This window comes from Lepidochelys olivacea (genome assembly GCF_965140295.1).
Source record: "Lepidochelys olivacea isolate rLepOli2 genome assembly, chromosome: 2".
NCBI classification, from domain to species: domain Eukaryota; kingdom Metazoa; phylum Chordata; order Testudines; family Cheloniidae; genus Lepidochelys; species Lepidochelys olivacea.
In genome coordinates, this window is record NC_140412.1 from 266,529,540 (window position 1) to 266,556,998 (window position 27,459).

A 27,459-nucleotide genomic window follows, 5' to 3' on the forward strand; every position below is an offset into this window, starting at 1 on the left:
ACATCCAGGACTGATCTATCCACCATTGAGAGAGGCCACTGGTCCTTGCATTTTAATATCCTCCCCTTCCCCCCCCCGTCCCCTGGGAGGTGCTTGATGGACCTCTCCTGACTGCAGTCAGAGGTTACTTCTAGTGTTGGAATTTGCATTGAGGAAAGAAGATCTCTTCCCTTTCTGGCTTAGACTTGTTTCATCAGCTTTTGTTGTAGCCTCGCTTTTTGTGCTTCGAGAAGTAGCCGTGAAAAGGATACTTTGGCCTGTAGTAAGGCTGGCTATTCCTTTTCTCACTCAGGCTTCTATAAGGGCTGACTCACACCTGGTTAAAGCTGGCAGATAAATTTAGTCAGAAATAAGTGGTGGGCCAGGGGGCCCCTTGCCGCCTGCTTGTTCCTCCACCTCTGGGCTGCTCTCCCTTTGAGCCCTCTGAGGCTGACTCCATGAAACTTGGTTGACCCTCAGTGAGCAGGGTCCTGTTAGCCTGGCAGCTGTGGAATGGCTGACTGCAGCTTAAGTGGGGTCTGGTTAGCCTAGGCCTTTCCCCCGCCCCGCCCTCCTTTCCTGCCAACCTTTCTATTCCTTTGATTGCTCATGAAGTGTTCTGCCAGAGAGGCCTGCCCAGACATGCTACGCTCCAAGCTGCTGCTGCCAGGGACCTCCCTATCCGAAGGGGTTTCAAGCAACCCAGCTAAACAGCCCCATACTGCTTTGAATCCTGCTTGGTTGTTTTGTTTCCTTGCTGCCTTCTGCCCGTCAGAGTTGGCAGCAACAAGGGCTGGGTTCAATATCTAGGGGATCCATTCCAATAACACAATGCAAACCAGCTCGAGCCCCCACCCAGTGACCTGGGACAAATATATACCACCCCCGCTGGGCGCCTCTAAGAGGCAATACTTCCCCTCTCGCAAGCACATAGTCTGAGTGTAGCAAAAAGCCTTTTAATAACAGAGAGAAACAATGTGGCATTATGTTGGGGAAACACCACCAACAGGATTCATAACACAACCCATGAGCAAAAAAAACCCACCCCAGGCAAATTGGGGCATGCCCCTTTCCCTTTGGTTCTTGAGTCCAGCAACCCCAAATCACCCAAAGTCCCAAAAGTCCAGTGACCCAAAAGTCTCTGTCCCTGGTCAGGGCAGCCCCAGAGTTCGAAAGTTTATCTGCGGAGCTTTACCTCCCAACCTGGGTGGAGATGGGACGGGGGTAAGAGGCACCTTACATGATCTGAAGCTGACCACCCCACAGCTCCATAGGCCTTCGCTCCGCCAGCTGCCCCACAAATTCCTTCGCTTAGCTCCACTCCGTGGCCCACAAGTAGCTCCCGCCATCCCATGAACTGCTCCACCAGCCTGTCCACAAGGCACTCCAGCCGTCCTGCAAACTGCTCCACACTACGTCTTCAGGCTCCCCCACTGCTTAACACAACGCTCAGTGATTTCAGCTCTTAGTCAGTTCAGCTCTTTGGTGAATTCAGCTTGTAGTAGGGGAGCCTCAGTACTGGTACACTGTTAGCCCAAAGTGAGCTCAGCACCTGTAACTAGACTCCTAATGAAATCAAAATTAGCTCTGATATTCCACAGTGGAGAGAGGAGGAACTGCAATTAGCATGTAAGGCCCTCACCAAGGGGCCCATGCCACCAAGTATTAATACTTGTCCCCAGCCTCTCTCAATTAACAGAGTTTTGCAACCCATGACCCTTGCCTAGCGAGTGCCACTTAGTTGATGGTGAGTCCCTACATCATAACAAAAGGCCAAGTACAGTTCCAAGCACAGTTCCCATAATCAGGGTAATAACAATTTATTCTTCCTGCCCCAATAACAGAGACACTGGGGATCCCACAGCAGCCAAAGTGACCACTTGGGCAGCTATGGCCTCATTCTAGGCGGGGTGGGTGTGCCTATGCAAATGAGATCAGCCCCTGAAGTTCTTTTCCACAACTTGCCACACCTCACCACCAGATGTCAGGGTGGAGCTCATCCTAACACTGCTTACAGATGCATAATTCCTAACTTCCTAAGGGATCGAGACCGAACTGCCCAGCAAGGGGGTGGGGGGAGATGATGAGATCTGCGCTATGCAGGGACGCATGCCACAAGTGGTCTTCTGTGCCACTCCTTGCTCCATCTGTGGTGGATTCGGCCACTCTTGCTTATGGTTTTCCCACACCAGGCCACTGTCCTCTGGCACAAGCACCTCTGGTGGTTGGATGGCTCTCTTCGTTTTCCTATCATCCTTCGAGACAGCCGCAGCCTGGTTGTCTGACTCCCCAAGGTGGGGAACTCATGTGGACCTGATGCCTGGGTCAGAGAAGGGTGCCAAAGCAAATCCTTCCCAGTCCCAGCAGATGAGAAGGCCGGAATGCATAAGGTGCAAACCTCTCCTCCTGCACCTTCTGGCAGGGGAACAGAGTGGAAGGGACAGAGCCTTGGTCTCCTCTTTAGACCTTTCTCCGCCATCCAGCGGTGTGGGGTGCACTGTGATAACTCCAGACAGGAGAAACACAGCCTCTTAAGCCCCCCGCCCCTTTTTAGGGTGACCAATATGTCCAAATTAGACCAAATATTATCCCACATTACTAATTAATGTTCTGCCTATCGCAGTAAATGCTGGATTCCACTACCCTGCCAGTAGCTACCAGAGGCAGAACAAAACCAAGGGAGTGTCTGGAAGGTGGGGGCTAGTCTTTCATCAGCCATCCAGACAGCTTTGATTCTGTCCCCTACAGCTACAGACAGGCAATGACCCACGCTGAGGACCTGTGGCTCTGACCCTGAGAGAGAATTTGAAAATAATTATTTTTTCCTGTTCATTGTAGCATTTGCCCTTTTGCAAATGTCAATTCCCCCTCTGCTGCCCCATCCCTGTATTTCCAAGGGAGCACAGAGTCCGTTTGGATGATGACTGTTTAGTTAACAACAACTCACATTGCTTTTAGGGCCTGATTTCTTTCAGAAGTGCTGAACCCCCACAATCCCTGGCTGAAGTTAGTGGCTCTCCTGTGAACCTCCGTCCTTTTTGCCTTTATGAGGCATGAAATATATTGTGTCTGTTCCTCATTGGAACAACATCCATTTGCACCACCTGAGGATCTGGCCTATTCTTTCTTTTGGCCCAGCCTCATCGATTAGTGCCCCACACAATTCTCTGTTTGCTAGCTCATTGCCCCTGCAGAAGAAGCACAAAACATGGGGCTATTGTAGGGTCTGCAGAACTGGTAATTTGTGTATATTGTTTAGCCTTGGCAGCAATGTGTTAGATCAGGGGTTCTCAAACTTCATTGCACTGTGACCCACCTCTGACAATAAAAATTACTGCAGGACCCCAGGAGGGGGGACCAAAGTCTGAGCCTGCCCCAGTCTCACCACCCCATGGTGGGGGGGCCTGCAACCTGAGTCCCACGACCCATGGCCAAAGCTGAAGCCCTAGGGCATTGGCTTCAGCCACAGGCAGTTGGGCTCAGGCTTCAGCTTCAGCCCAGGCCCCAGCAAGTCTAAACCAGTCCTGGTGACCCTGTTAAAACAGCATTGCGACCCACTTTGGGAACCGCTGTATTAGATTATAATACATTCTTGACAGGTCAGAAAACGAGTTTAAGGACTTGACATTGACTCTTTAAGGTATTTACCACCTACATTTTTGTATGTGTATTTCTGCTCTCAGGGCAATGTCTGCTGTGTGGTTACATGTTGGACAATGTGGCAATCAGATTGGCGAGGAGTGGTGGCAGATCCTAACCAGTGAGAAGGTGCCGCATGCAGAGGCTGACAGGTATGGTAACTCTGCAGTTCTAAGGAGGAAACCAGTTTTAAGCTACTCATGAGCCTACGCCTGCTAGTACTTGGAGTCAAATGAGTTAATTGATCCATCCCTGCTCTTAACAGAGGGTAATCTTAGGAGTTCTGCACTCTCTGTGCAACTGGCAGTCCTATCACAAGGCCGCATGCACCCTTGCGGAGTGCTCCTAGCTTTATATTTCTGATAACAGTAAGATCATTGTTCTAGTTCACTTTCCACAGACCATTTTAAATACCAGAATGCTGCAAGGTGGGGCAGAGGGATTAATGCTGTTGATCAAAACCTTCCCTTGCTGGCCTCCGATCAAAGGCAGGTATTCCCCCTGCCAGCATGTTTGAGCCAAAGGAAGGGTATGTAAAACTCTGGGTTTAGAGTCCAAATTCCAATATAAATATGAACAAATGTAACTGTTTCTACCCTTTGATGGAAGTACCCCTGGAACTGCTCTAAGTACTCCTGGGAGAATTCTGCGCCACTGCGCATGTGCAGAATTTATGTCACCCGCAGAATTCTTTGCTTCCCCACAGAAAAATGACTTTCTGATGGGGAAGCAAAGGGGAGCCACAAGAGCGGTCATGCAGACCTCCCCAGCATTATGTTTTGGGTGCCCAGGGAAGCTGGCAGAGAGGTAAATCACGGTGGGGCAGGGGGCGGGACTGGGAAAGACCCAGCTGGTGGCTCCTACCCCACGCCAGGCTCAGCTGCTAGTCCCAGCTGGGCTGGGGAGGATAGGACTTCCTTTTCCCCTGCACGGCATCCAGGGCCAGGTCAGACCCACCCCCAGATTTCTCCCCAAGCTGCAGGAAGCTCTGCAAACTCCTCCCCCGCCCCAGTTTCCTACACCCATCACTCCTCAGTTGCAGCGGAAGGTATCCCTGTACAGGGAGCTGTACCCCCATCCACCCAACTCCCATGCATCCAGTCCTGTCATACCCAGACTCTTCCACCAAGCCTCAGCCCCCTGCACTCAGAACCCCCCCCCCATGAGCCCCACTCCCCCTACATTTCAACCACCCTGACAAGGCACCCTCACCTGGATCCCCACCCCACTGACCCCCAACCAGCTGCACCTGGATCCCCACCCCACTGAGCCTCCCTCCCCCAGCATCTGGACCCCCCACTGAGCTCCCACACACCCAGACCCCCCTGCCAAGCTCTATCCCCCTCACACCCAGACCACCTCCCACTGAGCCCCAACCACCTTCACCAGGACCCGCTGCAGAGTCCCATTTCCATTGCACCCAGAACCCCCCACCAAGGCCCTGTGCATCCAGATCACCCCCACACCCGGATCCCCCACTGAGCTGCCCGCACCCAGATTGCCCCACACAGGACCCTCTCAACCCAAACCTGGATCCAGCACACTAAGCCCCTCCACACTTGGATCCTGCCTTGCTGAGCCTGTCTGCCCACACCTGGTACAACTGGCAAGGAGGGGTAGGGGCCTGGGGTGTTTCTGGGGCAGGCCCAGTCCTTGTGCTGTGTCATGGTTGGGTGCAGCCTCACCACTGAGTCCATGTCCCAGGGCGGGAGCTGTACCGTGATCTCCCACCTCTGTGCAGCCAGTGGCCGGTGCTCCCCAATGCCATGCTGGAGCCTAAATATTTATTTGACAAATAAAATTTGCAGAACTTTGCAGAATTTTTATTTTTTTGGTGCAGAATTTTTAATTGTTTGGCACAGAATGCCCTCAGGAGTAACTGAGAAGTAACAGCTACCTAGAAAAGAGAAATGGAGAAGATAGAGTAGGTCATCCAGCCCATCTTCCCAGGGCAGGGCAGGACTGTTCCCTGAGTTCAGAAAGGATTTGCTGTGGGGATCAGAGTTGTTGGGAGTCCACTTGCAGTGTATTTACCAAGTCACCTTCAGGAATGGACGCTCTTGAACTCCTGTGCTGAGCACCCTGCTAGGTGGAGTCCAGATCAGGTTTCAGGGAAGAGGGCTCCCCATACACACAGCTCGTGTCCTTTTCAGATATCCGTTTTGCTCCCCCGATGGAAAGCTAAGTGCTATCTGTGTGGACAGTGAACCCAAAGTGGTGAGGAAGCTGCAGAAACGAGTCAGGAGAGGGTAAGAAAACAGTGGCTTGTCTCATTCGTTTGAAACCCAGGCTGAAGTCCCAGCGCACGGCTGCCCTGGTACTAGGTGCCATATACAATAATTAACTGGTACACTAAATAAATCAAATCAGTAGTCCCTGGTGCAATACCTCCCAGTGCGCTGACTGCACGGGCTTACTCCTCCCTGGTCTTTCCTGCCCCCTATAGGATTATGTGTGCCTGGTGGGAGCACAGAGGTTGCAAGGAGCTGGGTTGCATCTTGCGTACACATACATACACACACACACACCCCTCGTACATCCCTGGGGCAAGGGGCCGAGAGAAGTCTAGGCCTCTGTTTGCTTCCCCCTGCCTCCCAAGAGAATCTTCTAGACTTCCCCTTGTCAAGTTGGTAAAACTGCTCAAGAGTCGTGTGTGAAAGGCTCAGTGTGATTGTCCTCCGCACAGACTAGATCCTAACTCCTCTCCCAGCTCTTTCAGGGAGACCAATCTTATCGTGGGGAAGCGAGGAAGAGGCAACAACTGGGCTTATGGTAAGAGTCCATCTTTCAGTTCCCCCTCGCTGAAATGTTTCTGGGTGTGGAAGAAGTCCATCAAGGTTTGAAAAAAATACGTATCTGCAGTGCAGCTCTGAGCCACCTGCTTCCTAAGGCAGCTCCTCCCTCACGCCTGCGGCTGCGACATACATGCGCCATTGTGCTCTGCTGGAAGCAATGGCAAGGAAAGCTGCTCCTCTCTCGTTATAACTGATCAGATTCGGCTGCTGGTGTGCAAGACCACAGCCTATCAGTCTTGTCTCGCTGCTTCCTTGTACTCCCATGTCCACCTGTCTGTGTCAATCTCTTGTCTTGTACTTCAGTTGTGAGCTCCTTTTGTCAGGGACTGTCGTCTTGTTCGGTTTGTATGGTGCCTACCACAATGGGGTCTTGGTCCATGACTGGCGTTCCTACATGTTATGATGATTTAGTTGGGGATCGGTCCTGCTTTGAGCAGGGGGTTGGACTAGATGACCTCCTGAGGTTCCTTCCAACCCGGATATTCTATTATAAGGCTGTAAAAACCTTAATACTACTGCTAGCTAATGGAAATGCTCCTTTGGCTCTCTGATAAAATGACAGTCAGCCCACATCCTCCATCAGCAAAACAAGACGAGTAAGATATTCCGTGGATAGCAATTAGCACTGCTCCAGTGATGTCCCAATGTCTGTTACTAGGACGTCTTTTTCCTTAGTTTGTATTCGCCAGCATGTAGCACTGTTTGGCTTTAATAAGGTCACAGATCCACAAGGTCCAGTCTAGGCCCCAGCCTGTGACTTCCAGGACTCCAAAACTGGGCCTTCAGGTGCCAGCCAACCATGTCTGTCTCCATGGCTCCCTCCAGCAAAGCCAGACTCCAGCAGCAGGCTTGCCCTGTTCCCCTTCCATGCTCCCAATGAGTATTTGCAGGGACATCAGGCAGCCTTTTCAGAACCAGGTAACAGTGTGTTAGTCACCTGGCCTACAGAATCTGAAAGTCCTTAGGTCAGCCGAGAGAAGCTAAGGCAGCATCAGGGCTCTTCCAGGCAAGCTGCTGCAAAATCCATTTTGGCCCTGTCTCTTTCTCTCTGTTTTGTCTCCATTTCCTGCTGTGCGTGCGGTATCTCTGTGAGCTCAGCTTTTTACGTGGTCACCTGACACTATTTCCCCCCTTTGTTCTCCCGCTTGTGTGTGTGTGTATGGGGGGGGGGGGGCTTTGCTCTGCTTCTTGTGGGGATGCGCGGGGGGAGAATCTGCTTCTTCTTGGCTGTGGTCGCGAAGTGTGATTGTCCTGGCTGTTGGATCCTCCATTCACCCTTTGGATCCTCCATTCACCTGTGCCGATTTTGTTCCGTTTGTTATGACTCTGGTTTCCAACCAGGCTGCTCAGTCAACCCTTCATCCCTTCCTTTTACACTCAGTGCATGGCAATGCAAAGCCCAGAGGGAAACCGAGGCGCACACAGGCATCAAAAATATCTCAACATGCCCACATCCATCACAAACAGTAATAAAAAGGCCCTTTTCAGCCCACAGACAAAGCAGCCCTTCCTCTCCCTCCTTGGAGGTTGCTTCTCCTCTCTAGCCCATAATTTATAGAGCTGTGTTTTGGGTTTTTTTGAATGGCAAGCCTCCTTACTGGGCTTTCAGGCCCCTTGCCCCACTCACCTCCACCTACAGATACGCAGTCAAAGCTAGCCCCTTCCCTGCTCGTGTTCCAGTAGTTCCTCTGCATCCTGATACTGGCAGACCTGGGTTTTGGGAGGGACAGTCTTCTGATCTGCCCCTGGAGCGGCCTGGCCACGGTAGAGCAGATGCTCTTGATGCGTGCACACGGGATCTGGATTCACCACGCTAGGAGGTAGCTGGAGCTCAGCCTCCTGAGCGTGTTGAAATAAATCCATCCACTCGCACTGAGTGTTGCTTGGTGCATGGCAATAGGGGTGGGAGGCCAGGGTGGTTTTAGGCTCCCCTGATCCTGGGGCCAGTGCACCCCAGTGTGTAAACTCCTGGTGTAGCCTGAAGTGGTGTGTTTGCACTGTCTGGCCTTCACTCATCCTGCACTGGAAGCAGCTGTTGCTCTGCTGAGATTAGTTTAGACACAGTGACACGCACAAGGATTCAGATATAGACGATATGCCTTTAATGCAGAGATGAATGAGGTGTTGAATCATTAAAAAAAATCCTTACGTCGCGTGACCCCAGAAGCTGTCTGAGCACTGATGGCTGAGGTGAGCTCACCTTGGCCTCCAAATGGTTTAATGTTGACAGGATACCATGGCCTGCACTCAGCCAGCGAGAAGAACCTCCTAGAAAGGACGATGGAGAGTCTGCGGAAAGAGGTCGAGCGCAGAGACTGTTACTGTGGGACGGTGCTTTTCCATAGCCTCGGCGGCGGTACAGGAGCTGGTGTGTAGGGACTTTGCCCTTGCAATTGGTTTTATGTGGAAGGTGCTTGGATACTTCATGGATGGAGGGCTAGGTAGATGCTGTGATGGGAAAACAAGAGAACTAATTTTTTTCAGTAGGTCCTCCCAGGTTATTTCACATTTCCCTCCATCTGCACCGTACAAACTTCCTTCCAACCAGAAGCCACCTCTGCGAGAGGCAGTAGCTATGGCGAGGGGAGAGCTTTTGAGTACTGTCCACACCAGCGCTTATGTCGCTGTAACTTGTGTTGCCCGGGGGGGAGGGCGGGTATTCACACCCCTGAGCTATGTAAGTTCTGCCGCCATACGCTGTAGTGTAGACATAGTCTGACTCCCCACTCACTTGGGGCTGGCGAGACTGCAGATGCACCGCTGCCCTGCTAATACAGCCTGGCAGAAAATGCCTTTCACCAGTCAGGGAATGAAAGTGGCAATGATTTGACCCTGACCCTCCCTCACCCTGTCGTTGTCAATGACATGGGGGGGTCTGCTTGTTTTCCCCATGTCATTTTAGTGAGGTCAAAGCTGAGTGGGGTCCCACTTAATTTCTAATGGGCTTGGGCCACTTTTATCTCCCCTTTGTTTGGAAATTAAATGCAAAAACTAAAGTTCTTCTTTGCGTGATTACACAGGTGCATTCCACCCTTGGTGTCTGCGCACCCAGCACACGGCCATTGGAAACGTTTCCGCCTCCGTGGTACCTGTTGGGTGGCTTGCTTGATTGTGCGAGAGGGGACTGAGACCCATCCAATGCGGGAGCGTTCCCATTGCTGCACTCCCTGATGCTTTGGTGTTACCGTAACATTGCACTGATGCAGCTGTTTGTGCTTTTTTCCTTGGACTTACCTTAGTCAAACTAAGCCCAGGCTCTGCCCCCTCGTTTTTAGTGAAACAGACATGTTAGTTTTCGCCGTAGCTCCTGGTGAATTTGGTTTGTTTCTCATTTCCCAGGGGGACAGTATTTTGGGACAGCCTGGCATCGTCCGTTGTGCATTCGTTGCCGCGTGCGTCTCACGCAGGACGGCCCGTATCCTTTCTCCACAAGCGCTGCGTCTTCCAAATGTGCCTGAACTGGGGACTCGGGTGGAGGAAGGGGAGAGAACATCAACCAGATAGACAAGTTCCCCTTTACCTGCCTCTGACTTGAGCCAAAGGGCCCTTGGAAAGCCCTGTAGGAGTGTTCTATGCACCTTGGCTGGGGCCGGGAGAAAAGAGAAAGCGAAACCAGTTGTCTTCTAGTTTATTCCTTGCAACCTTCAAGCTGAGATACAGGGTCATCAAGATTACACATTCCAAAACTTCCCAGCTAACTACAGGGACGTCCCCTACCTACCTCTGTTCATCTGCCTTGAAATACATTTGGAAACGTCTAGATTTAAATGCAGTTCAGGATGGGACCTCTGGGCACCCAGAAGTTTGCCTGTGGGACTGGTCTCTTTAAAAATCTGATCTGCTGAGAAGATAGAGGTGTGAGCTTGTCCCTCCCATGCCTATTGTCTGTATTATGGATACCAGCTAAAGCAGTGGTTCTCAAACTGTGTCGGGACCCCAAAGTGCATCGCGACCCCATTTTAATGGGGTTACCAAGTGCTGGTATTAGCCTTGCTGGGCCCCAGGGACGAAGCCCGAGCCCCACTGCCTGGGGCCAAAGCCCAGGGCTTCAGCCCTGAGTGTGTGGGGGGCTCAGGTTACAGCCCCCCCACCTAGGACTGAATTCCTTGGGATTCGATGTTGGCCCCCCTGCCAAGAGCAGTGGGACTCTGGCTTTGACCCTGGCCCCCCTGCCTGAGGCTCAGGTTTTGGTCCCCCCTCATGGTGTCATGTAGCAATTTTTGTTGTCAAAAGGGGGTCATGGTGCAATGAAGTTTGAGAACCCCTAAGCTAGAGGGCTCCAGCCAAGGCTGGGGACCTGTTGTGCCAGGCACTGTACAGACACCTAGGTCCTGAGAAGCTGAGAGTCTAGCCGGTCAAGCCAGATGGAAAGGAGTGTTATTGTCCCCATCATACAGGTGGTGATATGGACACAGCCTTCACCCCGTGCCACTGGAGAGGGATCCTCTAAAGCCTTTATAAAACCTTAAAGGTCCCCCACTATTCTTCCCTCTGTTATAACTTCCGTGCCACCACCTCCTTCAAGGCCTCAGGTCCCTGCTGTCACCTGTCCATCAGCAGGGCGTGAGCAGGAAGCCCTGGCCCATGCTTTGGAGTTTGCAGTACTGTTCCTCACTAAGCCCACGTGTCAGGGTCACTGCAGTGGTGTGAGCTACTCCCTCGCCTCCTCTGCCACTTGCCAACCTCTGCTGGCCCAAGGAGAGGAGATGGGGTACATTCACCGACCTGCCTTGCAGCTTTTACACAGTGTCCCAGAGAGAGGTCCATCTGTCAGGGAAGGGTGATGGAGTGCTGCATGATGCAGGGGTTGGATCTATTCAGGCTGTCTGGGATATTTACTGCAGTAACATCTAGGCCCCAAGCACAGCCACTTAGACAGGAGTTGAAATCTGACCCCCACGGAGTTCCTGAACTAGATTTGAGAAGAATACGTCCTAGCTTTGATACAGCACTGTTCATCCATCCATCTCAAGCCCTTAACAAGGGAGGCCAGTATCATCATCCCCATTATATAGCGGGGGAAACTGAGGCACAGAAATGGGAAAGTGACTTGCCCAATGTCACCAGCAGAGCCAGGAATAGAACCCTGGTCTCCTGAGTCCTAGTCCACTGCTCTAGCCAGTAGGCCATGAGTCCATTGACTTCCCTGCCCTATACAACTAGATTTGTGATCGAAATGTCCAGCAGATTCAAATCCCAGCCTTGGCAACTCTAGGGTGGGAAACGTTCAAGCCGGGAAAGGAGAATTCTTCCCCACTGGCTGGGGGAAAGCTCTGAAGGTCATTCCTGGATTTGCTTTGCCCTTTGTCCTTAGCTTGCCTTGTTTGCAGCATTATAGCACCTCTGTGCTCGCTGTAGCCCACAGCTACCAAGAGGACACCTTTCTTCTGTCCCGTGACTCGGTGCTGAGGAAGTTGAAGCAAGCCTACCGCTGTGTTTCTTGGAATCCCTTCCCTCTCAGCTGCTGGACAGGTCAGTCTCGCTGGGCCCTCTTCTATGCATATTGCTGCTGGGGATATGGGACAGGCTGACAAATGCAGCCAGTCTGCAAAGGTCAGACCAGAGTGTGTCACATTCCTTGTGCTCAAGAGAGGTTTTCTTTGCTTTGGAGAAAAGGTCACAGGCTGGGGAAGCGTCTGAAAACCTGCATAGACATCACCAAGTCCACTGAACTCTCTGCTGGTCTTGTCTAAGCACTTGCATCTCACCCACCGCCATAGCATCTGAGCCCCTCAGAAACTCACTTTCATTTATTCTGACAGATGCATAACGAAGGACCGTTCTTCTCCATTTTACAGAAAGGGAAGGGAGCCCCAGAGAGATTAAGGGACTTGCCCAAGGTCTGACAGGAAGTCTGTGGCAGAGCCAGAAACTGGGCCCAGGTCTCCTGATTCCCAGGCCTTAACCCCAAGACCATCCTTTCTATTGGTACATGAGGAACCAATTCAAGCTTGGTGGAAGCAGCAGCATTGACTTCAGTGGAGCTGCCTCCACGTACCCCAGGACTGAATTCAGCTCGAGGTCATTGTGGGTTTGTCTGCACAGCAACTAGACACCTGCGGCTGGCCCACTGCGGTGGAGACATACCCTGAGAATCTCTACTGTGCCCAGCCTAGCTGGGTGGAAGGCTGGGGGGGCTTTGTTGGAAGGCAGAATGTAAATGAGCCAAGCTGGAGTTAACATCCCTACTCGTTCTAAGGGAGCCAGGGGCTATTTGATCCTTGAGGATTGGCCAGTGTCCAAGTGGCTAGAAGCCAGCCCAGGGAAGCAGGTTTCAGCAGGGGCTCAGACGAAGGGCAGTGGGAGGACGCTGGCAGTGAGGGGAAGGGTCCCTGCAGGTGGAAGGGTGGAGGTGAGGGATAGAGATGTGAGAGAGCTCTGATTTGGTGGGGAGGGAGGGGGCAGCGAGTGACATGGGGTGGGCAATATAGGGTCGGAGCGAGCTGAGGCAGGAAGGAGAAGCGGAATATCGCTTCGTCTACACTACAGCGTTAGGTCGATACAAGGCAGCTTACATCAACCTAACTCTGTAAGCGTCTACACTCAAATGTCACTCCCGCCGCCGTAACTCGCCCACTACGCTGACTTAACTCCACCTCTGCAAGAGGTGTAGCGCTTTGGTCATTGTAGTTAGGTTGACACAGTGTCACTTTAGATCAGTGGTCTCCAACCTTTTTACGTCCAATTTCACTTTTTGAATTTAAGATCTAGCGCGCCCCTTCCCCAAAGCCCCGCCCCGCTCACTCCACCCCCTCCTCTCTCCCTCGCTTGCTCTCCCGCATCCTCACTCACTTTCACTGGGCTGGGGCAGGGGGTTGGGGTTCAGGAGGGGAATTGGGGTGCTGGCTCCAGGGGGGGGCTCAGGGCTGGGGGCTGGGGTGCAGCCTCACGCTGGGCAGCACTTACCTCGATGGGCAGCTCAGCAAGGCTAAGACAGGCTCCCTGTATGCCGTGACCCCATGCCACTCCTGGAAGGGGCCAACATGGGGGGTTGGGGGCACATGTGCCGCACGCTGCCCCTCTCTGCGGGCACTGCCCCCAAAGCTCCCATTGGCCACAGTTCCCCATTCCCGGCCAATGGGAGCTGCGGGGGTGGTGCCTGCCCGCCACTGCTCTAGATATGGTGTTGCTTACCATCCCGTTGCGGCTTTTCAGAAGCCGTCCTGCAGTGCCCCACGCTGACCGTCAAATCGGAGCAAGTCTCCTGGGGAGGATGTGCCCCGGGCCGACACAAGGAGCGTAGAGTGGACATGCAAAAGCGATTTCATTACTGCAGGTGGTCGTACAGAAACATAACTTCAGTCAACTTCATTTTGTAGTGCAGACTTGCCCTCAGATTCCTTGGGAGTCTCTCAGTGTAGTTCACGGCCACTCAATCCACGCATCCTTGGGGCTTGAAGAGTTAATAGCCATGAGTGGCTCAGGCCTTTGTTTTATGGCTCAGCAGGAAGGGATCTCTAGCTGCCTGGTGCCCCCAGCACTGTGCTGAAGCACTGATCATGACTGACCCAGAGAGCAGTGTCACCAGCACCTCCCCTCCAGCTCTTCGCACTGACGCCAGAGCTGGGGGGAAGCTGGGCTCTCTAGTTCATTCTGTAGCTTCCCCAAGAACGTGGGGACTCCAGATCCTTGGTTCATTCCATAGTGAGGTGCTCGGGAGAGGCTGACAGAACTAGTTGGTGCTGCTGGCTTTGTGGGAGCTTTTGTCCCATAACTGTAAGGCAGCCCAGGCCTGGCCGCAGCACCCTCGCTAGTCCAATCCAGGGACCCTGCTGAGTGGAGACACCAGGAGCACTGTCAAGTCACCCACATTTGGAGGGAGGTGACCTCAAATTCATTGGCTCACCCTCAAACCTCCTCATTTAGAACTTGCATAAGCCCCTCGCACCCAAATGATGCAGTTGTGAGAGGGATTGGAAGGGAGAAATGAAGGAGAGAGGGGACAGTGGGAAGAGATTGGGGCAAAATGGGAAAGGAGGGAGAAAAGGCAGCAAAACTGAAAGCAAAAACAGGTAGGAGCTGCAGTGACCCTTATGGAGGAAGGCTCCTTCCTTCTGACTCAGCTGTTTGCCTGCCAAAAACCGATGGACAAAGGCAGACCCAGCAGCAGGGACTACAGCTGCAGAAACCTCTGAATCCGTGTATTCATTATTAGTCGTGTTACCGTAGCCTCTGGTTACGGACTAGGAGCCCATTGTGCTAGGGGCTGTACAAACACAGACCAACCCTCAGTGTGATGCTGGGAAGAGCCAGCAGGGAAATGCACACTTTTTACATAGAAGTAGGGTCATTAGGCTTTTATTTGTAATTTTTCATATCGACACAAAAAGCAGTAACTCCAGGTTAAGGGAGAGAACGGAAAGCTGCACACACCTTTGCCTTGTTACGTTAGCCAAGCATGTGAAACAGGCCCAGCACAATCAATTCCCCGGTCAATACACTTCTTGAGGCCCGTGTCCAATAGCGACTGAGGAGCAGTGAGTAGAGGCTAAAACCACTGGTGTGTTCATGCTGAGTTACCTCTTGGACTGTCCTCGACTCTGAGATGGTGCTAGGGGCCGGTGAGGATCTCCCCTGCTTTACACACATTAATGAAGCATCACACCACTCCAACGAGGGAAGTATGATCCCCGCTTTAATGAGAGGGAGGTAGAGGAGTGGCTCGTACCCGGTCACGTGGTGGCTGTTTACTTCAGGGGCGCGGGATAAGGCCTTGTAAGATTTCACATGTGCGTATTATTGGAAATGAGGCTCTTGTATAATTCCGCTCTGCACTTTGCAGCAAGACCAGCGTTATGAAGAGTTCTCACCTGCACAGTGGTAGACCAGAACTGTAGTTTAGCTAGGCTAGGTGTTTAGAATGCAGAGGGCTTTCCCGCTCCGGGAATGAGGGAGGTGCCATATGTCCCTTTTAATCCTTTCCGGGTGGGAGAAGATCTCTCGGGAACACGTAGCTTGTGAAGGGTTAATACGTCCGGGTGAAGAGATGACTTTCCGTCCCACAGCCTCTCTCAACATCGTGGAGCCTGGATGTCAGAGTCACTCGCTGACTGTCTGCGCCAACCACAGCAGCTCAGCGGAACTCCTGCAGCAGGTGGTGGCCAGAGCAGAGGCAATGTACAAGACCAACGCCTGCCTCCACTGGTACTGGCGATATGGCTGCGAGGAGGAGGATTTCCAGCAGGCCTTCGAGACGCTCTGCTCTGTGGCAGACGATTACAGCCGGCTGGGAGAATAACGCTGTCTGCTTTGGCACTTCCAGGCTGCTGGCTGTCAGCCTTCCTCCTGAGAGCTCGGAGAACCTCCAGGAAAGATCGTGCCAAGGTCTCTGGGAAAGGGGTGGTTCTGAGTTGAGGGGGATGCTGCTGTAAATCAATACTGTGACACACAACACTAGACAAATAGAATCGCCTCTCAGCCGGTAGAGTGTGAGTGTGTGCAAAACAGACTGTGGGCTCGACTGCCTCTTGGTCCGTGGGCCCATGCAGGGGTGGTATGGAGAGCAAGAACCCCTTCGTGCCCCCGCACAGGCTATCCAGACATTGCATAGAGGTATAAGGGGGTGAACCAACCCCACCCAATATGTGATGGGAGGGGAAGGGCTCCCCCCAGCACAGGGCCAGCCAGCACAGCTGAGCCAGCATTGCAGGGGTAGTTATTTACTGTTGGTTTGGATTAGCAGCAAGTTGGTATGCCCCTGGAGCAAAGGGGAGTCATAGAGGAATCATGCCTTTGCTTCTGGAGGACAGAGGGCATGTGGCAAGGCCACCAAGAAAGCCTATAAACATACCACCTGGACACACCTGGCCTCGGAAGATCTCACTCACTTTGGGATAGTGACACAAGGCTCTGAGAGATCTAGGGTGTGGGTCCTTCTCCTTAGCTTCGAGCTAAAGCCAAATCCTAGCACCTTCCATAGAGGGGGAGCCACCCTGCATGACGAAGGGGAACAGGTTTTGGTCCCTAATCTGGTCCCTGGGAAACCAGAGAGGAAGCTGAAGCTACGAACAGACAGGGTTACAAAGCAGAGGGATTGAGCAGGTAATTAGAGGGCTGAACAAAACCCGAGCAGATTTATTCAGGGAGAAGACTACACACTAGTAAAGACCTGACTCATCTGCACTTGTACAGCCAGGCAGGAGACGCAGTTACAACGTGCTTGCAATTTGGCCTGTAGACAGGACCTCAGATGTTCCTTAACCAGGCTAAAGGCTTGGACACATTGCATAGGCAATGTTTGGGGACAGGAAGGGCAAACCCCATTGGGGCATTGGGGCATCTGACAGAGCGCCATCCTGCAGGTTTTACAAGGACCCTGTTATTTGATGTTGTGAAGTCCTAGACTATAACAGGGTTCAAAAAAGAACTAGATAAGTTCATGGAGGAGAGGTCCATCAATGGCTATTCTCCAGGGTGGGCAGGGATGGTGTCCCTAGCCTCTGTTTGCCAGAAGCTGGGAATGGGCGACAGGGGATGGATCCCTTGATGATGACCAGTCCTGTTCATTCCCTCTGGGGCACCGGGCACTGGCCACTGTCGGAAGACAGGATACTGGGCTAGATGGACCCTTGGTCTGACCCAGACTGGCTGTTATGTATTTAGCACTAAGCTGAAAGTAGGCTCCAGAACTATCTCTAGAACCAGCTGTACCAAGAAGCAATTGTGCACAAGGTGAAAAGATGGTTGTTTAAAACCCTGGCCCAACATGATACCTGACCAGCTGCCTAGTACTGGCTGAAGGTGCCCCAGCATCACTAGGTTGTTAGGTTTTGTCTCTTTCTATTCTCTTAATAGTGTGCCCTCAAGAGGAAGGGGGTCCTCATAGGACCACCTGTGGCTGCCTTCTTCCGTTCTTGGACAAGAATTCTCCATTGGCTGGATCGAGGGCTTTTAGGGTGTCTGCACTGTACACTAAGCCCGGGCTCTGACTCAGGTTTGAGCTCAAGCCCCACTTCCCCGCCCCCGCAATCAGTCTGACTCGGGTCAGCAGGCACTCGGCTCCTAGGCCCCTGCTAGCAGAGCCCGTGTGCTGCTGTGACTTGGGTCCCAGCCCTGTCATTATGCAGCGTGGACACAGCTCAAGCCGCAGACCTGAGTCAGAAGGCCTGCGTAGCGCAGTATGGACGCATCAGCACGTCTGGGAGACCCGGTCCAGTAACCGTAAATCCAGGCTTGCAATGCAGCGTGGCTACTCAAGCACAGGCTTGGAAACACCAGGTCCATAAGCCCAGGTCCCACAGACCCGGGCTTAATGTGCAGTGTAGACAGATGCTGAGAGCCCCTATGTGCCATTCTGGCCACTTTATCTGGCATCAAGGGGCTGGAGTGGCGGGTAAGATTCTGATGTTTCAGAAGCTGTGAATTCTCTGGGTCCTCCGAAGGAGGCCACCCCACCAGGGGCCTGGCCTGGACACTCCTGGTATTTCTAACAGTAAAACATACGAGAAAGAGAACCACCCTTCAGGTCTTTTCACCTGTCGCGAAGAGGCACAAGCTCGGTTTTCTTTCCTCTGCAGCTCACCGGTAACATGCACACACCTGCCCTGCCAAGGCGTTGCACTTTTCAGAGTCAGGGAAACAAGTTCTCCTGGTTCAATTAACGAACGTGTATTTTATCTTCCTCTCTGGGCACTGACGACTCTACTGTAGCCAGCACTAACCTTCATTCTAGCCAGCCAAAGCCATTTGTCACGAGCCCAGCTTTATTTTTTGGTAAGTCTCGTGGAAATCAATGCTGACCCGTTTTCTGAGGTCAGTTTGGTTCGTTTCCTTGTATAGAACACAACGCAAATGGCTCTGTCCTGCACCTGCTATATGACATGGAGCACCGCTGGGGGTTTGTTCTTCACCGTAGCTGTGATGAGTCCAGGTTTCTTGTGCATTTGCTGGAGGGCGGCCATGGCTCTAAAGTACTTGTGCTGATAATAGAAAACAAGATCTAGTTATTAAAATGGCACCAGGTCTTCAGGCCTATAGTTTAGATGCAGAGATGGTTATCGGAGCCGGCACAACGTTACTTTCACCCGTGTCACGCTTATTTGGAAAAGTTGTCCTCATTGGGAACATGGGAACTGCCAGAGCCCCTCCTAGTCCAGTAACCCATCTCCAACACAGGCCCGTCCCACCTGATTCCAAAGAAGAGGCAAAAAACCCACTAGTGGGCAGTTATAAGATAACCTGTCCCCAGGGTCAGTTTTCTCCTTACCCCCATCAGCTGAAGGTTGGTTTGGGGGTGTTTGGTTTAGAATCCTTACTACTGTAAGCCTGGATGTGGCCATTACTGTAACATGGTGACCACCACCCAAGTAGCCCTTGGGGCCAGGGGTGCCTCTGCCGTGCTCTGCCCCAGTTTCCCCTTCTCCAGGGCTCCTTAAACAAACTCCACACAGCCTCTCAGCCAATCACAGCCCTTCTTGGGGTTTGGTTTCTTTATTAACACAAAGTTGTAAAACGCAACCACAAAAACAAATCTTCCACCCCCACCTTAAGCTGGGCACGGCCCCTCCTCCCCGAGGTACTGCCCCTTCCTGCTGCCTGAGCAGATGCAGGGCTGGGCTTGTCTTCTTTGCCTTCTCCCAAAGGTTATTTTGCCTGGCCCCAACTCCCTGCATGAGACCCTCTCTTCCTGCAGCTTCACTCTGCAATTCCCTTTCTAGCTGTGCCCTCACTGAACTCCCTCTGATCCTTTATAGCCCCCTCGCTCCTGCCTCCTGCTTTTGGCTAGCCGGGAGCACATGCTCTGGCACAAGGGAGCTGTACCTGTTCCAGACACGGGGTGACCAGCCACCCTATGACAATTACCCATATAGATACAGTCCTTTTTTGAATCTTGCTAAGCTCTTGGCCTCAGTGATATCTTGTGACAATCAGTTCCACAGGCTAATTGTGCCTTGTGTAAGCACCTAGTATTGTGCGCGTTTGCTACAATATTAAGCAAGTGGATCTGGTTGCAGAGCCCAGGTTCTCTGTCCCCACTGCCTTAGCTGCCCTGGTGAGAACGCTCTGTGATTGACTGTAGGATATGCCCCACCTGATTACGCCAGGCATCATGTTTTCACCAGGTTTCCTAGTTGCTCCCCAGCACAGAGCTGAATATACAGAATTTCCCCACTGAGCCAGAGAGCAGCTACATCCTGAGTTCCTTCCCAAGCTTTGTTAAAAGCCACAGCAAGAATCAACGTCCACAGTAACTTGCTGAGAGCATCCTACTGCCTGGCGCTCCCAGCCCCTGCCAAGCATGGGAGGGGAAGTCCTGAGTGTCTCTTTATTATGAGACTGCCCCATAGCAGTGCCAGAGCACTACAGACCAAGCCACGGTGGCCGGATCCTCAGCTGGGGTAAATCAGTGTAGCGCCACTCTTGTCACAGCCATTGACACTGGCTGAGGCTCTGGCCCTTAGAGTCATTAGCTGAGGTGATGGGAAGAAATTCAGAGTTCATCGTGTAGCATACGACCACCAAGCGCCAGCTCCCGGGGTGGGAGAGGGAGCGGTGAACGGGGCTGCAAACAGCTCCTTGTGCTGTATAACTGAACAGGGGCTGTTTCAGAGGGTATTGCCGATGCCCCATGCTGCGCACAGGGGGCGTTTACCCCCAACAGAAAATCCTGGCACAGGTTTGCACTACCAGCAGGTGCTGACAAACCCGCTTGCGGCCCGGCACCGACTCACGCTACCTTCTGATCAGTCTTCATTTTGGCATTGTAGAATGAGGTGGAATCTGGACAGGCTGGCAGGACTTCCCCCTGCAGCCGGTCAAACCGCTCCTGCTCATCTTCATCCTGGGAGGAAGAGAAGGCGAGAACCCAGCTGTCACAGGGTGACTGGCCCCTTGGAGGGGGATTAGGGCCAGCCCCACCTGTGCAGCAATTAACTGCATCCCAGCCTGAGGGGGTGGGACTAAGGGGCCAGGTGTTAGCAGGGCCTAGAGATCTGTGGTGGAGGTCTCTGTGGTGAACACCTGGGCCCCAGAACGAAAAGGCTCAAGGAACCACAGTCAGAGACCCTGTGATCGGAACCCCAGGGAGCAGCTTAGGGTCCCGTGGAAAGCCCTGAGATAGGGGTTGAGAGAATCAGGGAGGTCCCTGGGAGAAGGGGAGGGGAAACCTGCTAAGAAGCAGAGCCTCCAGGGAGAAAGCCCAGAGAGGCTATGCTCTGCCTCAAGAGCAGAGAAGAAGCGGTGCAGGGCCTGCGAGTAGGGGCGTAGAGCAAGGAAATGAAACATAACCCAACAGGGCCAGAAGATTCATTGTTTGGACATGTAATTGGATTCTTTAGTTAGACTTGGATTACCCTGGAATGCAGGGCCGGATTAACTTTTTGTGGGCCCAGGGCCAAACATATTTGTGGGCCCCCATGGGGCAAGGTGCAGGGGGGCGGGATGGTCAGTCTCCAGAGTGAAGGGCGGGCTGGGGGCAATGAGGCACAGCATGGCGGGAGCAGCCCCGCTCTGCGCAGCCCAGCAGGAGGGCACTATTTATGAACCTACAGCTGCCAGAAGCACACTGGCCTGCCCAGCCCTGTGCTGCCAGCATGCCCCTTCCCCTTGAGGGCAGGCCCGCACCGCACCGCACCACACCCCACCACCTCCCTGCCCAGTGCCTCGCCCTTATGCCCAGCGCCCCCTTGCCCAGAGACCTCCACCACAGATCTCTAGGTCCAGCCCTCACCCCTCCCAGAGACCTCCCCGGCTGGCCTCCCACCACAACTGCACAGCACCCTTGCATACCACGCTGCTCGCGTAGCGCTCCCCGCCCATACACCTCCCCACTGCCCACCACCTTCCTAACAGTCCCACCATCACAGCTGCACAGCACCCCAGATTCCTGAGGGGATTCTGCACCAAAAAATTAAAAATTCTGCGCCCAATATTTTAAAATTCTGCAAATTTTACTTGTCAATAAATAAATGTGGAGGCTCCAACATAGCAGTGGGGAGCACAGGCCACAGGTTGCATGGAGGTGGGAGATCACCCTGCAGCCTCCCCTGACCCCACCCTGGGACAGGGACTCAGCAGTGAGGATGCACCCGACCCTGACATAGTGCAAGGGCCAGGCCTGCCCCAGAAACACCCTGGGGCCCTGCCCCCCTGTGCCAGGCCCACCAGGCGCGGGTGAGCAGGCTCAGCCCGGCAGCAGGAGCCAAGTGCAGAGGGACTTAGTGTGGGGGGATCCAGGTGGGGTAAGAGAGTTCTCTGTGGGGCAGTCTGGATGCGGGCGGCTCAGTGGGAGATCTGGATGCACAGAAGCTCATTGGGGGGTTCCAGGTGCAGGGGCAGTGGGACTCTGCAGGGGATCCAGGTGAAGATGTTTGGGGCTCAGCGGGGGGGTGGGGTCTAGGTGCAGGGGAGGTGGGGTTCATTTGGGTGGGGGTGCAGGTGGTTGGGGCTCAGAGGGCAGGGTGTCTGGGGGGGCTCATCGGGGTGGTACAGATGCAGGGGAGGTGGGGCTTGTCAGGGTGAGGGTTCGATGGGCCTGCTGAACAGGGGGGCCCCAGCTTCTGCCAAGGGGATGCCACAGGCTGGAAACCAGCTTCCCCCTCCCCTTCTCTTCCCCATCCCCTGCCCCTTCCCCACTGCCCCATCTCCTCCCCACCCCACCCTCTTCCTTCCCCACTGCCTCTTCCCCCTGCCCCCGCTTCCCCCTCCCCTTCTCTTCTCTTCCCCATCCCCTGCCCCTTCCCCACTGCCCCATCTCCTCCCCTCCTCACCCTCTTCCTTCCCCACTGCCTCCTCCCCCTGCCCCCGCTTCCCCCTCCCCTTCTCTTCCCCATCTCCTTCCCACCCCACCCTCTTCCTTCCCCACTGGCTCTTCCCCCTGCCCCCGCTTCCCCCTCCCCTTCTCTTCCCCATCCCCTGCCCCTTCCCCACTGCCCCATCTCCTCCCCACCCCACCCCTTTTGTTCCCACTGCCCCTGCTTCCCCTATCCCCTTCTCTTCCTCATCCCATGCCCCTTCCCCACCGCTTCATCTCCTCCTCATCCCACCCCCTTCCATCCCCCCACCTCTTCCCCAATCCCCACCGCTCCATCTCCTCCCCAGGCTTGTGGGGCAGAGGGGAACTGCTCCTACGGCACAAGCCGGCGGGGCGGAGTGGGCCAGGGCCGGGTCGCTCCACTTCTCGCTGCCCCGTGAGTGCGGGGAGGGGGAAGGGGGAGAAGGGGACATCAAGAAACCAGATCGTGATGATTGGGAGACTGGGTTGACAGCAATGGAGTGTGCCTTGTACCTGGAAAAGAATGTGAACCAGTCACTCCTTGATCTGCACAAGCTGGCAACTGACAAGAATGACCCTCATTTGTGTGACTTAATTGAAAGGGGGAAGGGGCGGAGGGGGGGGCGGGGCTGTGGCGGAGCAGGGGTGGTAAGAGGCGGAGAAGGGACAGGGGCAGCTTTTCTGGCAGGGCGATCGGGCTGGGCAGGGCCTCTTCTGCTTCTGGGCCCAACGCCATGGTAAACCCAGTGCTGCTGGGATGGGATCGCGGTTTACCTGTGACCAGTCCAGAGGCTGAACTACCCAGAACTGACAACTGCAGAAACAGATCAGCTGACAAAAGGGGGGCGACAGAGTGGGATAAGTCCCTGCAATGCTGTGTCCTGACCTCGGGGGGGCGCTCTGCTGGTGAATGCGCCCCAGCCCTATATGAACAACAAAGGATTAGACAGGAGGCTGCAGACGTATCTGCGACAGCAAATGGAAGAGTTGATTCTCTTATCAATTAAGGGCAGTCTGGGCCCTTCACATGAATGGAAGTTAGTCTCCTGTGATACTGCACTCAGATAGTATGATCTTGGGGGCCCTATAAGAGGCGAGAAAGACATGGACTGGAGATGAGAGAGCTCTTTCCCTTTCAGTGCCTGGGGTATATGAGGAACCCTGGGCAGTTTACAGGCGGCCAGTCAGACTCTGACAGGAGGTTCCATCATTTCTCTGTTGGCTGGCCACACCAGCCGGTGTAGGCAAGGAGCAACTCCGCATCTTCTCATGGCTGTGCTCTATCGATATCTGCATCCAGGACAACCTGTTCTCTGCGGCAGGCTGGAAGAACGACATGGGGCTTCTTGGAGCAGAAAAAGGACTAATCTGCCCAGTCTAAAGTCTAATGCCACATGTGCATGGTGGGTTTTGACTCACTGGATCTGGCGGACAGACACCCACCTATGTGTTTATCTGAACAGCCCTCTCCTTTAATGCCCACCTTCTAATCTCTCCTCCCAGCACTTGTCCAGCACGCCAGCATGGAGGGCATAAGGACAATGAAGAGAAACGTGCGTTTGAAGGATACCCAAATCTGACAGTGATTGGGAGAGTGCTGGGTCAGGTCTCAAGTGAGCACTCTCAGGGATATATTCTGTCTTCTCATGAACGGCTTGGAGAACATGGAAGTCAAGTTCATGAACAATATAAAGATGGGAGGGGTCAGAAATTGGATGGAGAATGGGCTAAAATCTACAGTATGAATGTCAGAGGGTGACTGGCCCTTTAAAAGGGAGCAGGGGAGGCTAGTGCACCTGTGACTGATTATCACCTGCCCAACTGGGCTAAAGGGAAAGCAGCTCTGCCTTATCAAGAGGGACACAGCAGCAGGGGTGAGGGGCTGCCTGCCAAACCCTCCAAGCACAAGAGTAAGGAGAGTGTTTGGAGAAGAGAGGAAGATGCTGAGCCTGGTAAGAAGCACCTGGAGTTCTGGGCTAGAGAAGAAGCTTGTCTCCAGGGCCAGAGCCCTGAAAAGGCACCAGCTGGGAAAAGGTGGCAGGACCTATAATATTGAAGGACTGTGTTTGAATCCTGGGCTAGAGATTCAGCTTGTCTCCATGGAGTGAGCCCTGAGAATGGGTGAACAGGGAGAACTGTAAGGAGGAGAGACTGCTGTTGTCCTTAGACGCTGGGTTTTAGAAGAACGTAAATCCTCCTGTTTGGGGGAGGGATAAGGTGACCCTGTACCAATAAAGAAACTTGGGTTGGGCATAAATGCAGATAATCCTGGTGTAATCCAAATCTGGAAACCCTAATTTGTGAGGGAAACACAGGCCCGTAGAGTGCTGCAGAAGCATGCTTGCCCAGAACGGGGCACTCCAGGGCATTGCCGCAATGGGTTGCAATCATTAAATTAAAATTCAATACAGACAAATGCAAAATGGTTCAAAGCAGGATGAAATGATCAAATACCCCACTATAAACCAAAGGGCACAGGCCTGGGTGATGCTCCCACAGAGACAGAGCTGGGGCTTGCTGAATAGAAAAGAATAACGCAATGCCTTACAAAAGAAAAAGCAAAGCAACTGCTGCACCGGGTTGTATTAATAGAGGCATCCTTGTGATGTAAACCTGTAGCATCCAAAGTCAGAGGGAGCTGCAAGGCACATTCTACACACCTTTTGGGCTCGACTCGTAAGGAGGACAAATAGTCCAAGGTTGGAAACCACTCAGGACGCCTGTGTGGGGAAAGGTTTTGATTCAAAGTTGGGAGCCCAGAGCTAGAAAACACACTTCAAGGAGGTGTTTGGGACTGGTAAACAGCACAGGAGAAGCCAGGACATCTGAATTCTGACTCTAGGCTGCATGACCTTAGCTGGTTTTCTCCTTTAAGAGGTGTTAGAAGAGAAGCCTAGAGACCGGGTAAACCAAGACTAGGTGAGATGAGGTTGGTCCAACTTCTGAATAGTCCTAGAACTAGACAGAGTTACGTTACTTCTAACAGAAGTTACTTTTGATGTGTCTTCTTGTATATGTGAACAGTGAAATCTAGTCCCATTGGCATCATGGGAGTTTTGCCAGTGACTTCAATAGGCGCATTCACTCTGAGTGTTTATCCCCTTTGGGCTCTTCTGGACAGAGTTAACACCTATTTTTATTTTTTTAAATCTATCATGATCCTTGTATAAGTATTTGTCTGTAGTTCAACGATAACTAATAACAAACCTGTTTCATTTGCCCTCACTTTATACCTGCTCTTTATACTCTGGAGGTGGAGTAATTCAATAGGGAGGGAAGGTGCCTACCACGACTGCCCTTGAAAAACACTCTAATGTGTCTTTCTAGAGCAGTTTGGGAGGTAGCGCTTAACTCTGAGCTTTATATTCCAAATAAGGGTACATTTGGTGGCAAAATAATTCCTTTTCAATTTTTCTTCTAAAACAGTAAACCCGCCAGATCCCCTTGCTATGGTCAGGATCTGCAAGGGTTAAACAGGGAGAATGCAAATATGTAATACAAAGTAACTCCACCCTTCTCAATACTGTTTGGTCTCAGCTGTCATGGTATACCCCAGAGGTAGCTGCATTTCAGTGGTACTGTATGTGTATAGGATGAGATGTGTTTTGAGCTTCTCTGGGATTGGTGGCACCAAGTAAATGTCAAACAGCATTATAGTTTTGAATCCCACATTTTAAAAAAAAGAAGAAGCCTGGAGAGAGCATTCAGAGGAGAGCAACACTAATGAGAAAAGGGTTGGAGAATGAGAACAGTTAGGAGAACTGCCCATGCTCAGGCAGGAGAAAAGTTCAGGGATTGCATCTCTCTACAGCGGTCTGGCTAAGTGGCAATGGCCAGTAGGTGGAGACATGACAATTCAAGAACTAGGGGTCACCCAATGAAATTAATCGGCAGCAGGTTTAAAACACACAAAAGGAAGTATTTCTTCACACAAGACATGGTCAACCTGTGGCACTCCTTGCCAGAGGATGTTGTGAAGGCCAAGACACTAACAGCGTTCAAAAAAGAACTAAATAAGTTCATGGAGAATAGGTCCATCAATAGCTATTAGCTAAGATGGGCAGGGATGGTGTCCCAAACCTCTGTTTGCCAGAAGCTGGAAATGGGCGACACGGGATGGATCACTTGATGATGACCTCTGGGGCACCTGGCATTGGCCACTGTCAGCAGACAGGATACTGGGCTAGATGGACCTTTGGTCTGACCCAGTATGGCCGTTCTTATGTTCTTAATTTAGTTGATGATAGACACTAGAAACAACCCCTCAGTTACTCCCTGTGCCGCCTTGACCACTCGCCTGATTGTTGACATCAAGCAGATGGTCATGCACTTGGATCAATAGATGTTTTGTTAGTGTGACCATGAACAAGAGAAAACAATACCACAAAAACAAGACATGTGCCAGTAGCTGCCGTCTGCTTCCCCCGGCTGGTGTCCCAGTGCTACACCTCACTGACCCCAAAAAGGGCCAGAGCTGCAAACCTCCCTCCTCCGACCAGGACTGGTAGTCCCTGTGACGACAGTATGACACACCGCTGTCAAGCAGGGAGGGAAGGCAGGACTCCCCAGCACAACTCACCAGAGACAGGACTCTGTTCATGGGAATCATTCCAGGTCTGATTTTGCCTCCAGGCTTTATAGCTTCCTGCACATCCTCAGGGATAAGGAAGGACTCATTGTACCAGATTTCAAATTCTGTAAGACAAAGTAGGGGACAATAACCAGGGCTGTGGTAACAAAGGGGGCCAGGTTTGTATTTTTCCTGGCACGCTGCACAATGACTAGATATGCACCTTCACAATAGTCTAAATCTGTACCAAAGTTAGTGACCCGAATGGTGCCATCAGTTGAAATATGCTGTTTAGGGCCTGGTCATATTCCTCCACCTTTAAATGGGAAGCAGGCACAGTCTCTGCCCCCTGTGACAGCTATAGGGAACGTGGAGATTAGAACTATCTGAGTGGCCTCTAGAGGTCGCTCTTCTTACACAGTGCTAGAGATGAGAACAGTTTTCAATCTGACATTTGGAAATTTGGAAGAAGCAATTTTAACCAGTCAGCACATTTTTGGTCGGACTTCGCCTCCAGTGCTAAATGAGCATCATAGCCCCTTGCCATCCCATAATAGCAACTGAGAATTCACAAGAGGCAGAGCAGCGCGGCTGGAACTTGCTCTTATTTCTAATAATATGCATTTCCCAGGCACACGTCTCTAAAGCCTCATTCCTCTGGCATGCTCTGCCTCAGGGCCTAATCTGAGGGAATTAAGCCCTGAGAAGCACAGTAACCCCCAGGAATGTCCTGTGTTTGTTTTGTGTCCTGGAAAGTATGGAAG

The 27,459-nt window shown here is 52.6% G+C and overlaps 2 protein-coding genes across 5 annotated transcripts in view; one reads left to right on the forward strand and one right to left on the reverse strand.

The window, feature by feature from the left end:
- LOC311516802 (uncharacterized protein) overlaps positions 1–15,859 on the forward strand; it is a 59,907-nt gene extending 44,048 nt beyond the window's left edge. Inside the window, exons 3-10 of the mRNA XM_084621138.1 lie at positions 3,663–3,770; positions 5,772–5,867; positions 6,329–6,390; positions 8,644–8,781; positions 9,434–9,498; positions 9,718–9,828; positions 11,744–11,885; positions 15,419–15,859. Coding sequence (XP_084477264.1) covers positions 3,663–3,770; positions 5,772–5,867; positions 6,329–6,390; positions 8,644–8,781; positions 9,434–9,498; positions 9,718–9,828; positions 11,744–11,885; positions 15,419–15,651 — 955 coding nt within the window. The 3' untranslated portion in view covers positions 15,652–15,859. The remainder of the gene's footprint in view (positions 1–3,662; positions 3,771–5,771; positions 5,868–6,328; positions 6,391–8,643; positions 8,782–9,433; positions 9,499–9,717; positions 9,829–11,743; positions 11,886–15,418) is intronic.
- Positions 15,860–18,095: 2,236 nt separating this feature from the next.
- KIF9 (kinesin family member 9) overlaps positions 18,096–27,459 on the reverse strand; it is a 43,805-nt gene continuing 34,441 nt past the window's right edge. For all 4 annotated transcript variants that reach the window (XM_084620151.1, XM_084620150.1, XM_084620148.1 and 1 more), the window contains 3 exons: positions 26,705–26,820; positions 20,089–20,193; positions 18,096–18,331 (listed from right to left, as the gene is read on the reverse strand). In XM_084620151.1, coding sequence (XP_084476277.1) covers positions 18,224–18,331; positions 20,089–20,193; positions 26,705–26,820 — 329 coding nt within the window. In that variant the 3' untranslated portion in view covers positions 18,096–18,223. The remainder of the gene's footprint in view (positions 18,332–20,088; positions 20,194–26,704; positions 26,821–27,459) is intronic.